General features: G+C 39.7%; 1 protein-coding gene across 1 annotated transcript in view; it reads left to right on the top strand.

The window, feature by feature from the left end:
- LOC308238138 (uncharacterized protein) overlaps positions 1–14107 on the top strand; it is a 42424-nt gene that overhangs the window by 20460 nt on the left and 7857 nt on the right. The window contains exons 3-5 of the mRNA XM_080649787.1: positions 2303–2441; positions 5019–5140; positions 7967–8077. Coding sequence (XP_080505913.1) covers positions 2303–2441; positions 5019–5140; positions 7967–8077 — 372 coding nt within the window. The remainder of the gene's footprint in view (positions 1–2302; positions 2442–5018; positions 5141–7966; positions 8078–14107) is intronic.

Genomic DNA, 14107 nt, shown 5'->3' with positions numbered 1-14107 from the left:
CTTAGTGCTACTTGAGGATTCTCCAGTTCTTCCCTAAACGACATAGTCTCTCCAGACTGATAGTCCTGAATTCTGCTTTAAATAATTTTTCATATAGTGCTTCAACCATGTTCCCGATTCTTTTGAGTTTTTAAGCCAGGCGTCCTAAACTACGGCCCGCGGGCCACATGCGGCCCACCAAGGACATTTATCCGGCCCGCCGGGTGCCACTGCCTGTCATGCTTAGCAGCCGACTCGTCCTGGGCCTGCAGTGCGCATAGGAATTTGTTCATAGTTTTTTTTTTAAACTATAGTCCAGCCCTCCAACGGTCTGAGGGACAGTGAACTGGCCCACTGTTTAAAAAGTTTGAGGACCCCTGCTCTAAGCCCTCTGGCTTCCCAGTATTATTCATTCAACAGATATTTTTTTGAGGATATCTGTTTGCCAAGCAATCAACCTCCTTCCACAATCACAATCCAACAGTAATCGGTTCTGCCTATATCACTGTCCTGATTTTCTCTTCCCTATTCCAATCTATCACTTTTATCAATGGTGAAGTTTACCTCTTTGTTTCCTTCCCCTACTTTTGCATTGTACAATTTTTGCTTATTCTTCTATTTGTTTATTCTTATAATTAGTTCTCATTTATCTTCTCCAAACAACCCCTCATTCAAGTCCCTTCAAATCCCAACTCCTGTGGGATTACAAATGCTATACATATTGTTTCCTAAAGCAAAGCTAATGATGATAATCTCTTCTCCCACTGATCTGAAAATAGCAAACCTCCATATGGTTTTTCTAAGCAGAGGAACTAAATCCTGTACATTTTTAACAGTATTGTGCACATTGTGAACAGTTAGCAAATCTTAGTAAGCATCTGCTCACTCAAGTGGATTCTCAAAGGAGGAAAATAATGAGTAGTATTAAAACTGAGAGAAATATCTAATATAGTTTGGATGTTATTGACAAAACAGTCTTATTGGTATCATGGTATACCACAATACATAAAAGGAGGAAAAAGTATTCATTGCATGTTAATGATCGACCCACAATTCCATATGCTAATATACTTTTTATTTTATTTTCTTTCCTTCTGGTCCTTGTGTATGTTCATACATTTTACATACTTGTAATATAGATTGTGTGTGTGTATGTGTGTGTGTGTAGATATAGATATAATTTTGTAGGTTTCCAAGCAGATAGGTTGATACTTTACCATAATCCAGGTAGAAGGAATCAGACAAAATTTTTTTTTTGTAGCCACTTGCTGTTACCACTAGTATTAATAAAGGGCCATAATTTGTAACCATGAAGGTTTACTAACATTATTATTTGAAAACTTTTCCTCTAAGCAAAAATTACTTGCTAAGAATTTTGATGGGTAAGTCACTGACATAGAAGACTCAGAAGAGCTGGTATTAGTTTCCATTCTGACCCCTCTTACTGGCTACTGTCATTTCTTTGGAGAAATCTCTCTGGGTATCAGTTTCTGTACTTATAAAATATACTGCTTTGGATGGACAAGATGGTCTCAAAATACTCCTTTCAACTAAAATTGTATATATTTCTCATTGCCATGTTTTGCATAATTACAGGTCAAATAAAAAGTTGTCCACTAACAAAGTGGCTCCCATTTGTGTAACTTCATTGAGACTCATTACCTGAATGAACAGGTGAAATCCATCAAAGAATTGGGTGACCATGCGAGATGGGCACTTTTAATCTGGCATGCAGAGTGTCTCTTTGACAAGCACACCCTGGGAGACAGTGATGAGAGCTCAGCCTTAGACTGGCTTCCCATAGCCACAGGGGTGACTTTCCTGGTCACCAAAGCAGTACATGCATGTTAGCGTTACCTTTACCTTTTTTTTCTGTTCTTTCATTTGTATCCTTTCTTCAAATAAAGTAAATTGGTACCCTCACACCTCCCAAATGTTTCAGAAATAAAATGAAAGAAGTGCAGAGTTGCTGATGTAAGTGAAATTAGTCTTCCTGTGTCTTGTTGCTGGCAGAATTTTAGCATATGAACCACTGATGTTTTGCCTTATCAACATATATAAAAGGCTAATATGCAAAGTGTCCCCTTGGGAGTTCGACCAGGAGACTAGGAGTTTGACCACTTGCTATGACCACCAGGGGCGGCATGAAACAAAGGAAGGTCCTGGCCGGCAGCTGGAAGGAAGGCCCCAATCAGCCCTGATTGCCGGCCAGGCCTAGGGACCCTACCCATGCATGAATTTTGTGCACTGGGCCTCTAGTTTAGCAATAAAAAGAGACTTCTTTGTACTTTGTTTCTTTTGATGTGTTTCTTCTCTCCACCAGATACAGCAGCAGCCAGAACCCACAGTTCATGTGGATGCATTCCTTTATGATGAAGATGTTATTGATTCATTATGTGAGGAAGGAAAAATGAGCAGAAACTACTGTGTGGTGTGTGGCTCATACCAGACAGCACCTTTAGGTCAGTACTCAAGTATGCAAACCTGATGACTGTGTGTGTACTTTTCCTTAGATATCTTGAGTATGCAAATTACTGACAGTCTTTCTATGTTTTCTGAAAGCAAAGGCAAATTGGTAAAGCATAGCCATTACCAATTATTGCAGTTAGGGAGACTAAATAGAAATATTGTCTAGGAAGCTAGGCCATTTAATGTCTCCCAAGAGGGTATCTCTACTTTTCACAGAAACTGTTTAATCACCAGTGGCTTTGCAGGTCAGAAGTGACTGAGTACAGGGCAACTGACTCATCCTTTCCATACTCAAAAGAAATTTATATATAAACCATATGCTGATTTATTTACAAGAGAAATATAGTTATATTAGTTTAATATAGTCAAGGGGACTGAATGTTCTTCCTATGAAAACATCTACATGAGAAGTACTGGTATTGTTGGATGAACAATATTGTTGGATGAACATGGACTCAGAGGACAATGATGGATAATCTTGAGAGTTTATTCAGGCCATGATTGATTTGACCTAGTAGAGCATCTCCAGTCCATAACAGGAAACCAACTCCAGCGACAGAAATTTTCCTGCATCTCTGCCCCTCAGATGCAGTACCTGAGTCCCAAATAGCAAACTAGACTGACTCCATGCTGCTACAATGTAGCTCTTCTGTTAATATATTCTTTGTTCAAACTGGATATGATTGTCTAGGCTGTTACTTTAGACATGCTATTTCAATCTCCCCGCTACCTTAGATTTATTGCTTAGAGTGTTCTATTCTCCAGGTATGTTTCATTGTGCTTATATTACTGATCTTAGATAATATCATTCTCAAAAGTTTACTGTTACCAAATTTGTAAAATGTTTCTAATAAAAATACATTGTACCTGTATTATAATTGGGGTTAAACGTCCCTGATTTACTGGGTTAAGGTTTGTTTGTTTGTTTATTTATTTACTTACTTATTTAAAATAGATATATTTATTGATTTTAGAGAGGAAGGGAGAGGGATAGAGAGATAGAAACATCAATGATGAGAGAGAATCATTGAATGGCTGCCTCTTGAATGCTCCCCACTGGGGATCGAGCCCGCAACCTGGGCATGTGCCCTTGACCAGAATCGAACCTGGGACCCTTTAGTCTGCAGGCCGATGTTCTATCCACTGAGCCAAACCAGCCAGAGCTAAGGTGGTTTTTTTAGATAGTCCTTTATGGGGTAAAGTCCATTGGTTTCCATTGGAGGTAATTGAAACTCTATTAGAAAAGGACTTAAAACAATAGAGGGAAAACTAAAAAGTGAATTATAACTGTAACAGCATATAAGACCTGATTTATCAAAATGTATAGAAGAGCTATGTTCAACAAATAAAAATTTAAAGAGTAGAATTCATTTTCCCACAAAAATCAAGTTGTAAATAGTGACTGGGTATCCACACCCACCCAGATAACCATGATGAATCTGAAAAAGTTATCACGATGTGGGACTCTCCTTCCCTTTTTGACAGGGCGCTTATCTGGCTACTAATGATGACTCTCTAGCCCAGGGCAGAAGCACTAATGTGGCACAGATGGTAGTAAAGGTGAAGATCCTAGGGAGATAAGAACTATGGTGGTCAAAGGCCCCCCATTACTTCTGAGTTCTAGTCATACCCTTTATTTTCGTCCAGCTGAGTAGCCTGCGTGCTTCCATTTTCTTTGCCATAGTGTATTAGTTATGACCAAAGCTTCTTTCCTTCCAGACCATTTTGTTACATAAAACATAGCGTAGTAAGTTTTTGAGTTACCTCGGTTTCGGAGAAAAAAAAAAAGAAAAGAAAACACACTCAGGCTGTCCCAGATATTTCATTATAGAAATAATGGAGTAATAAAATGGAATAGGAAGCTAGAAATTATAGCAGTTAAACCAAGGGAAATAAGAACAGTTTTGGGAGTATCTTAACCTCCTTCCATATTGCCCCTCTTCTGCACTCCAGGGCTGCCACATTGTGCACCTCCAGAATGGTCATTCATTTGGTAGTCTACAGTCTGTGCAGCAATGTGTGGCATTTCTGTGATTGGCTCTGGGGTAAGGTGAGAAAGCCAGATGGAATGGTAGTTAGAAAGCAGGCCCAACAAATAGCAGGTCATAGGGGGGAAAAGGAAATGAGGGGCACAGGGATAGGGCCAGGCAGCTGAGTAGCAGTTCCCTTAGAGGTCTTTTAAAATGTCAGAGACTTCATATTTATTCTTCTCCAATACAACTCAGAGTGAATGAGTGAAAAATTATCACATTAATTTTTTCTAAATAACCTCTGAATGGCTTTTATTGAGTAAGAAAATAAAAACATGAAATATCCTATGTAATAAAAGCCTAATATGCAAATTGTCCCCTCGTCTGGGAGTTCAACCAGAGGGCGGGGCCGGCTGGCCAACCACAGAAAGGGAGGCCACCCTGGCCAGTGGCAGGCAGCTGCTGGGGGAAGGTAGGCCCATGCACTAATTTTGTGCACTGGGCCTCTCGTTCTTTATAAATACAGGTGAATATTTAGAAATACAGAATTGAATTGTTAGTACCCAAGCAAAATTTATTCATTCTGTTCTAATTCTGCAGGATTTATTTCTCATTCCTTCTCTCTCATGGAATTGAAGTTCATTTACCATCATGTACTCCCTGATCTATCGGGAAAGCTCTTGGTTGACGTCGGCTCCAGGCTTGGCACAGTCCTTTACGGGGTAAAGTCCAGCTTATGGACATACTCAACATTTGGAAAATACTTTCTTCTCCTGCTAACAACAGTTTTGCCTGCCACCATCCAAGGTGACAGCTTGGTTTTATTTATTTTTATTTATTTATTTTTAATATATTTTATTGATTTTTTACAGAGAGGAAGGGAGAGGGATAAAGAGTTAGAAACATTGATGAGAGAGAAACATCGATCAGCCGCCTCCTGCACACCCCCCCACCGGGGATGTGCCCGCAACCAAGGTACATGCCATTGACCGGAATCAAACCTGGGACCCTTCAGTCCACAGGCCGACGCTCTATCCACTGAGCCAAACCGGTTAGGGCTGTTTTATTTATTAGAGTAACAATAATAAAATTAAAGTAGTATATTGAGTTTGGAATTTCAAAGGCCAGCTCTCTGATTTCCTTTATTAGTTTGTCTCTGTGACACAGATGAAGGAATATCAACAAAACAGAAGCAGTTAACTCTCGAACACTTTGCTGCTTTGTAGTCACCACTGCCCTTTTAACTCTGTTTTCCTTGTGCTGTGCTAAAATTGTATACTAGCATTGGTAAGAGCCCTTATAAAACTGACAAGTTAAAAAAAAAAGAATATAGCCCTAGCTGGTTTGGCTCAGTGGCTAGAGCGTTGTCCTGCGAACTGAAAGGTCCCAGGTTCGATTCTGGTCAAGGGCACATGCCCAGGTTGTGGGCTCGATCCCCAGTGGGGGACTTGCAGGAGGCAGCTGATCCATGATTCTCTCTCATCATGGATGTTTTTCTCTCTCTCTCCCTCTTCCTTCCTCTCTGAAATCAATAAAAATATAGATAGATAGATATAGATATAGATATAGATATAGATATATAAAAGAAGTCGGGAAAGAGTGGACCCACTTTAAAAAAAAAAAGAATATAAAGCAAAAAAAAGAAAGAAAGAATGGTGGGGGGCAGGAAGGGAGCATCTCATAGAGTGGTAGAATTGAAGCATATGAAGAAAGGCAAGATCTTGAAGACACCACCAGGCTAATAAAACTCAGGTGATAGACAGAAGAGAAATGTAATTGGTAGAACCAACAAAACTTAGTGATGTGGGACTTCCATCCATTTCTTGATGGACCACCCACGACCAGCTTTGTAATTTACAGGACTCCGTGTGAAATAAAAACGTGGGTCTCCTGTTCAACATGCAGGAGGAGAAGAGCCATTAAAAAAACAACAACAAGCCGAAACCGGTTTGGCTCAGTGGATAGAGCATCAGCCTGCAGACTGAAAGGTCCCAGGTTCGATTCCGGTCAAGGGCATGTACCTTGGTTGCGGGCATGTCCCCAGTAGGGGGTGTGCAGGAGGCAGCTGATCGATGTTCCTCTCTCATCGATGTTTCTAACTCTCTATCCCTCTCCCTTCCTCTCTGTAAAAAATCAATAAAATATATTTAAAAACAAACAAACAAAAAACCTGACAAGTTTACTTGACCTAAGAAATTGCCCAAGGCCATAAGCAAGTTACTAACACCTCTGGGCTTCAAGTTCCTCCCCTGTAAGTGAGCAAACGAAATGATATCCAAGGACACATCTTGCTCCAGTTTTCTGTTATCCAAAGTTTGAATGTAGACATTTGTTTCTGAAATATCACTTTAATATGACTTTTAAAAAAATTTAAATCATGAGTATTTTTAATGTTCTTAAATGATTTAATCAAAAAACTGAAATGTGGTTTGTGGTTGTCATTAGCAGACTTGTTAAAACATGTGGCCAACGGCAGGAGAGGCTCATGCCAGAAACAGGCACTATCAGTTCCCAGCATCATTGCCGGCCCTAAACAGGAACAGTTAACTCTTTGATGCTTCATTTATTGTTCAGTATTAAAACTTTATTCTGTAACTAGAAAAGATAGCCATAATGGAAAAGTACTAAATTGTCAGGTAGTTTTCTTTGGAGAACATTAGAGATTATGATTGTTTACCATATTTTGTCCACTGTTGTCCATTTGTTTGTTTTTTATTTGTTAAAGTATATAGCTGAAATACTTGGCTATGCAGGTGTGTGGCAGTATTAAGTAATTTAAACTTATTTTCATTTTTCTTCTTATTAGGTCACTGATTCAGTCAACAAAAATTTTTGAATTCCTACATATGCTTTGTTGGACATATTCTAAAATACATGATGAGCTATAAATATAAATTTGGTTTTTACACTTAGGTGTTAGTTGATGTAAAATGGTATTCAGAATATGATTTGACCTTTCCTTCCAGATATTGTTTTGCTATTGAAACCAAAATAGATACATAGCAATATACAGTCAATTCTTGATTATCCTTGTTAACTAATTGGTCATTATTTTGGCAGATTGCCAGGCTGACTTCCCTAAGCCAAACAGAATATACCCCCAGCAACCTTCCTCTGTTGTCAGGCTGCACGATTTTCCAACTATGGTCCCCACAGGTTTATTCCTTTCTTGCTTTCCCCCGAAGCAACTTCCAAAGAAATTACAGAAATAGGGTGTTAAATGCAGAATCTATATATAATCACTTTTCTCATTTTCACTTTTGTTGAGTGCACAGTTTTATCAGAAAAAGTAAGAAATCAATCTTTTAAAATATAATTACTTTTAAATAATGGAAATTATTAAATAATGGAAAAGAACTACAATCAAGTTCTTGATCAGTAAGTCTTTAAGTTCTTAAAGTTGTAAGTTTTACATAAACTACAAGATGTTATTTATCTTTACTTTATTGAATTCTATTTTTTAAAATTTGACTTTTTAAATTTCAAGTAGAAGTAAACCACAATAAAAAGTTAATTCATTTGTATCCTAATATATTCTCATATTTTAGGGTTATCTTTACAGTTCAGCATTGCAACTGTATGGAGTAGAATTGAATGGAGACTTTTGCCAATTGCAGGATATGATCATAAAAAAATACCAGTTCGCTGACAGAATAAAGGTACCCTTTCAAATATATATTTTGTTGTTCATTGTATAGCATAATTTAGGCAATTTCTTCTGCATTATAGTTGGAAAACCTTTTTGAATCTATTCTTAGTTGCTATTGTGTAGAAACAGATTTGAGTTGACAATATTTTAAAACATTAAAAAGATTAATTATTATCATTATATCCCACTCACATATTTCTCTCCTCCCCAATTTTATTAGGAAGTGGGGTTTTTTCTTAGTTTGCTTCATATCAGCTATAATATTGCTAGCAGCATTTTTGAATCTCAAGATGTTGGTCAGAAGTGTATTTAATTAATCTCTGAATGTAGAAAGTAAGCAAACAGGTTAAGTAATGCTCACAGCTCTTTATCTTCTGTTTTGTAAGCTTTCAGGAGGAATTGTGGATGCTACAGAATAGCAATTTATAGGGAAATGATGCCCTAGGTTGGGCTTCAACAGAAGTTTTCTCTTTTTCTTACATATTAGCAATTTTTAACCTTTTTCTTCTCATGGCACACATAAACTAATTACTAAAATTCTGTAGCACACTAAAAAATATATTTTCTTTTTTGCCAATCTGACCAAAAAAAAAGGTATAATTTTGATTGAACTACAAAAAAAGTAGTCTCAGGGCGGAGCAGACAGCATTGGTTTCCCGTCCGCCCTGCCCTATGAGGCCCCTGGGTCTCAGTCCTGTGGTAACCACTGCAAGCACCTCCGAGAGAAAGCCGACCTCGAGTTTCGTCCGCTGCCAGACGGTCCAGTTTCACCCCGTATGAGTCTGCATCCCCAGAGTCTCGCCTGGAACTAGACTTCAGTGCAGGCGGGAGCTTTTGTCTCCCTCCTGCTTGAGAAAGCCAGCCGCGCACTCAGTTGCCAGCCCTCTCTGCGCGAGCGCCTCAGTACCTCTGCCTCCTGCAGCTCCTCTCAGTCTCAGTGAGCTTTTCTCGTTCCTTCTAGTTGTAGAATATCCACTCAGCCAGCCTTCCTGTGGTTCTGGATGATGTCCGTTTTGTCTTTTAGTTGTAGTTTTGAAATTGTTGTGCAAGGCGGCAGTTTAGGTGTTTACCTATGCCACCATCTTGGTTTCTCGCGTGACTCCTTGGTTTTGTTCTTGTGGGTTTTTTTTTAAACAGGGCTTTCCTCAGAACTGTAGGAATTTTTTGTTGTCTTTTCCTACTAAGAGTGAAAAAAAAAAATGCTGATTGAAGTTCTTTTTTTTTAATTATTGCATTTATTGGGGTGACTTTGGTTGAATTTCTGATTGAAGCACTGGAATGGGGATTCTGAGCACTGTGGGCTTCAATGTTGAGTGATCTCGTGTGGGTAATTAATTTGTTGGAGAATATCTGATGAAGTATCTTAAGACCTTCCCTTTGGGCTGGTCTGATTGCCCAGAGAAAACCTTTTCAATCTCCTAACTGAATGTCAAGCAACATCCTGGGAACTGAGTGGTAGTAGAAAAGAACTAGAGAGAGGTGTGGGGTTCTCAGCACCCTGTCTGCATATTTCCCTTGTTTTCAGTATATTATTTCCTTCAACTAGGCCTGGCATCCCCTGGCTCAGAGACTTTCTGTTTTAACCTTCCCAGAGAATAAACGTCTATTCTTTTACTGGAGTAGCAGAAAGGTATATAGGGAACTGGCTGTTTCTTAAGTGAACTTTCAACAAAATTACCTTACCTTTAGCATTTCTTCCTACTCCTTCACCCATAACTGATACCAATTATGAGCCTTTTGAAGATTCTGTGGTATAAATCACATTTAGGTCTTAGCTTTCTATATTTCTAGCTTAGAAATCAATTTTCTCAGATCTCCTAAATTCCTTATTATATCTCCTATTTTTTCTAACTTACAAATTTTATGTATGTTATTTCCATTCCCATTTTCCCCACCTTGGAGAGTATACCTTATCAGGGAGGGGTCCTCAAACTTTTTAAACAGGGGACCAGTTCACTGTCCCTCAGACCGTTGGAGGGCTGGACTATAGTTTAAAAAAAAAAACTATGAACAAATTCCTATGCGCACTGTGGGCCCGGGACGAGTCGGCTGCTAAGCAGGACAGGCAGCGGCACCCGGTGGACCGGATAAATGTCCTCGGCGGGCCGCAGTTTGAAGACCCCTGCCTTATATATTTTAAAAAGCTGTTATTATAATGGGGTTTCAGGGAAGTATATGTGTGATATCCATGGAAGACCCATTGATTTAAATTCTTCTTTCTTCCCTTTCCTCCAGGCCTCAAACTTTCATTCATCCATATCCAGCTTTATTATTATTTATATATTTTTTAAATATATTTTTATTAATTTCAGAGAGGAAGGGAGAGGGGGAGAGAAATAGAAACATCAATGATGGGAGAGAATCATTGATCATATGCCTCCTGCACGCCCCACACTGGGGATCGAGCCCACAACCCGGGTATGTGCCCTGACTGGGAATCGAACCGTGACCTCCTGGTTCATAGGTTGACACTCAACCATTGAGCCATGTTGGCTGGGCCATATCCTGCTTTTTTTTTAATGGCATTTTTTAAAATTTAATAAATCTTTATTGTTCAGATTATTACAATTGTTCCTCTTTTTTTCCCCCCATAGCTCCCCTCCACCTGGTTCCGACCCCACCCTCTGCCCTTACCTCCCCACCACTGTCCTCATCCATAGGTGTATGATTTTTGTCCAGTCTCTTCCCGCACCCCCCCACTCCCCTTTTCCCCCAAGAATTGTCAGTCCACTCCCTTTCTATGCCCCTGATTCTATTATATTCACCAGTTAATACTGTTCATCAGATTTTTTATTCCCTGGGCTTTTATTTTATTATTTTTTTTAAATATATTTTATTGATATTTTACAGAGAGGAAGGGAGAGGGATAGAGAGCTAGAAACATCGATGAGAGAGAAACATCGATCAGCTGCCTCCTGCACACCTCCCACTGGGGATGTGCCCGCAACCAAGGTACATGCCCTTGACCGGAATTGAACCTGGGACTCTTCAGTCCGCAGGCTGACGCTCTATCCACTGAGCCAAACTGGTTTCGGCTCCCTTGGCTTTTAGATTCACTTGTTGATAGATATGCATTTGTTGTTCATAATTTTTATCTTTTTCTTCTTCCTTCCTCTTCTTAAAGAATACCTTTCAGCATTTCATATAATTCTGGTTTGGTGGTGATGAACTCCTTTAGCTTTCTCTTATCTGTGAAGCTCTTTATCTGCCCTTCAATTCTGAATGATAGCTTTGCTGGGTAGAGTAATCTTGGTTGTAGTTTCTTGCTATTCATCACTTTGAATATTTCTTGCCATTCCCGTCTGGCCTGCATAGTTTCTGTTGAGAAATCAACTGAAAATCGTATGGGTGCTCCCTTGTAGGTAACTAACTGTTTTTCTCTTGCTGCTTTTAATATTCTCTCTTTGTCTTTTGCTCTTGGCATTTTAATTATGATGTGTCTTGGTGTGGTCCTCTTTGGATTTCTTTTGTTTGGGGTTCTCTGCGCTTCCTGGACTTGTAAGTCTATTTCTTTCACCAGGTGGGGGAAGTTTTCAGTCACTATTTCTTCAAATAGGTTTTCAGTATCTTGTGCTTTCTCTTCTTCTGGCACCCCCATAATTCTGATGTTGGTATGTTTGAAGTTGTCCCAGAGGCTTCTTACACTATCTTCAATTTTTTGGATTCTTTTTTCTTTTTGCTTTTCCAGTTGAGTGTTTTTTGCTTCTTTGTATTTCAAATCTTTGACTTGATTCTTGCGATCCTCTAGTCTGCTATTGGCTCTCTGTATAATATTTTTTATTTCAGGCAGTGTATGCTTAATTTCTAGTTGATCCTTTTTCATATCCTGGAGGGTCTCGTTAAATTTATTGGCCTTTTCTAGGAAATTCTTGAAAAACCTTGTAACCGTGGTTTTGAACTCTATATCCAATTGTTTGCTTTCCTCCATTTCCTTCATTTGTGACCTGCCTCTTTGTCTCCACATTTTCGCTGCTTCCCTGAGTTGATGGAGTGGCTTGTGTGCTAGGTGTCCTAGCAGGGCCCAGCGGCTCAGCCTCCCCAGTTACCTGAGATGGACACTCTTGGTGCACCCCTTTGTGGGCTGTGTGCACAGTCTTGTTGTAGTTAAGCCTAGATTGTTGTTAGTATCACTGTGGGGAGTTGACCTCCAGGCCAATTGGCTGTGAGGATCAGCTGTGTCTCTGCTGGGAGAGCTTCTGTGCTCAGCTTGGATCGGTTGGATTCTCAGGGTGGAGCAGATAGCCTTGGTTTCCCGTCAGCCCCGCCCTACGAGGCCCCTGTGTCTCAGTGTCCCGCGGCAATGGCTGTGCGTACCTCTGAGAGAAGGCTGCCCTTGAGTTTCGCCCACTGCCAGACAGTCCAGTTTCTCCCCGAATGAGTCTGGGTACCCAAAGGCTCACCTAGAACTGGATTTCAGTGCAGTCGGGAGGTTTCGTTTCCCTCTGAAATGAGAAAGCTAGCCGCGTGCTTGCGGCCCACCCTCTCCGCGCACCACGAGTAAGCCAGCCGAGTATTCAGCCACCCGCCCCTTCCGCACGTGGGTCTCCGCACCTCTGTCCTCCACAGCTCCTCTGTGTCTCAGTGTCCTTTTATCTTTCCTTCCAGTTATAGAATTTCCACTCAGCCAGCTTTCTGGTGGTTCTGGACGATGTCCGCTCTGTCTTCCAGTTGCAGTTTTGAAATTGTTGTGCGAGGCAGCAGTATAGGTGTTTACCTATGCCGCCATCTTGGTTTCTCCCATGGCATTTTTTATAGAGTTATCAGCATAGCTGTTTCACCCCCTTACTAGATTATAATGTATTTGAGAGTAGATATTGTATCTCATTCATCATGGTATATTTCCCTATACAGTATCTAGTACATAAGAGGTGGCCATTAGAAACTGGTTAAGTTGGTCTTAGTTGCCTTGTGGCCTCCACGTTGTTAGCATTCCATTTTGTCCAGAATCATTCCTTGGGATTTCCCTGGAACCTCTAGAACAAGCACTTATGTCAGTTGCCATAGTTAATTGATCCACCTGATTCTTTTTTAACTTACCTGTGGGGTGGGGATGGGCGAGTGAACAGAGATGGGAAAGAAAAAGAGAAAATTGTGTGAAAGCTATGTTGTATCAGTAGGTTAACTTACATACCTGTTTTATATCTAACATATTTAGGAAGTTTAAAGTGATAAACTTCTTTCTGTGTTCAGGAACATGTCAAACCTATGCTTCAGAGGTTCTAGACCAGCCGTGGGCAAACTAAGGCCCGCGGGCCGGATCCGGCTGTTCTATCCAGTTCTCTTGCTCTCCCCTCCGCTCCTTTACTTTGAATTTATATTAGTTCACACAAACACTCCATCCATGCTTTTGTTCCGGCCCTCTGGTCCAGTTTAAGAACCCATTGTGGCCCTCGAGTCAAAAAGTTTGCCCACCCCTGCGAGTCTAGACCATCTTTATTAAAATTATTTTAGTATTTTTATTACTTAAAAGAAGAGAAAATAATTTTTAAAATCAGTCCCCACAACGTTTTGAATATTATTTATTTGTAAGAGCAAGTGTTTATTTGGAAAGAAATCATGTGATACAAAGTAGTTAAACCTTTTCTCTTTTTAAAATAAAAGTTGTTTGCCCAGGCCAGGTGATTCAATTACTTGGAGCGTTGTCCCATGCACCAAAAGGTTATGAGTTCAATTCTGGTCAGGGCATATACCTAGGTTGTGGTTCAATTCCCAGATCAATGTTTCTCTCTCTCCCTATTCCTCTCTTTCTAAAATCATATAAAAAACATAGCCACAGGTGAGGATTAAAATAATAAAAAATGAATAAATAAAATAAAAGTTGTTTGCTTTGCTCTTGAGCAAATAAATGTTTCTTCTTGTTATATTGCCTGTAGTCTGTAAGACTTGATGGTTGTGGTCTAAGTTAACTTTTTGAGGTATATAGTTTTTAAATAGTTTGGTTTGCTTTTTTGGACAGATAATATATTCTAGTGTATTTTAGATGAAGAGCCAGACAAAGCCAATTAACATAGTGTATTAACATTTTATAATTTATAAATTA

This window comes from Plecotus auritus, assembly GCF_963455305.1.
Source record: "Plecotus auritus genome assembly, chromosome: 1".
Classification (NCBI taxonomy): Eukaryota; Metazoa; Chordata; class Mammalia; order Chiroptera; family Vespertilionidae; genus Plecotus; species Plecotus auritus.
Note: the sequence above shows the minus strand (reverse complement) of the source record. Positions and strands in the feature narration are given on the sequence as shown.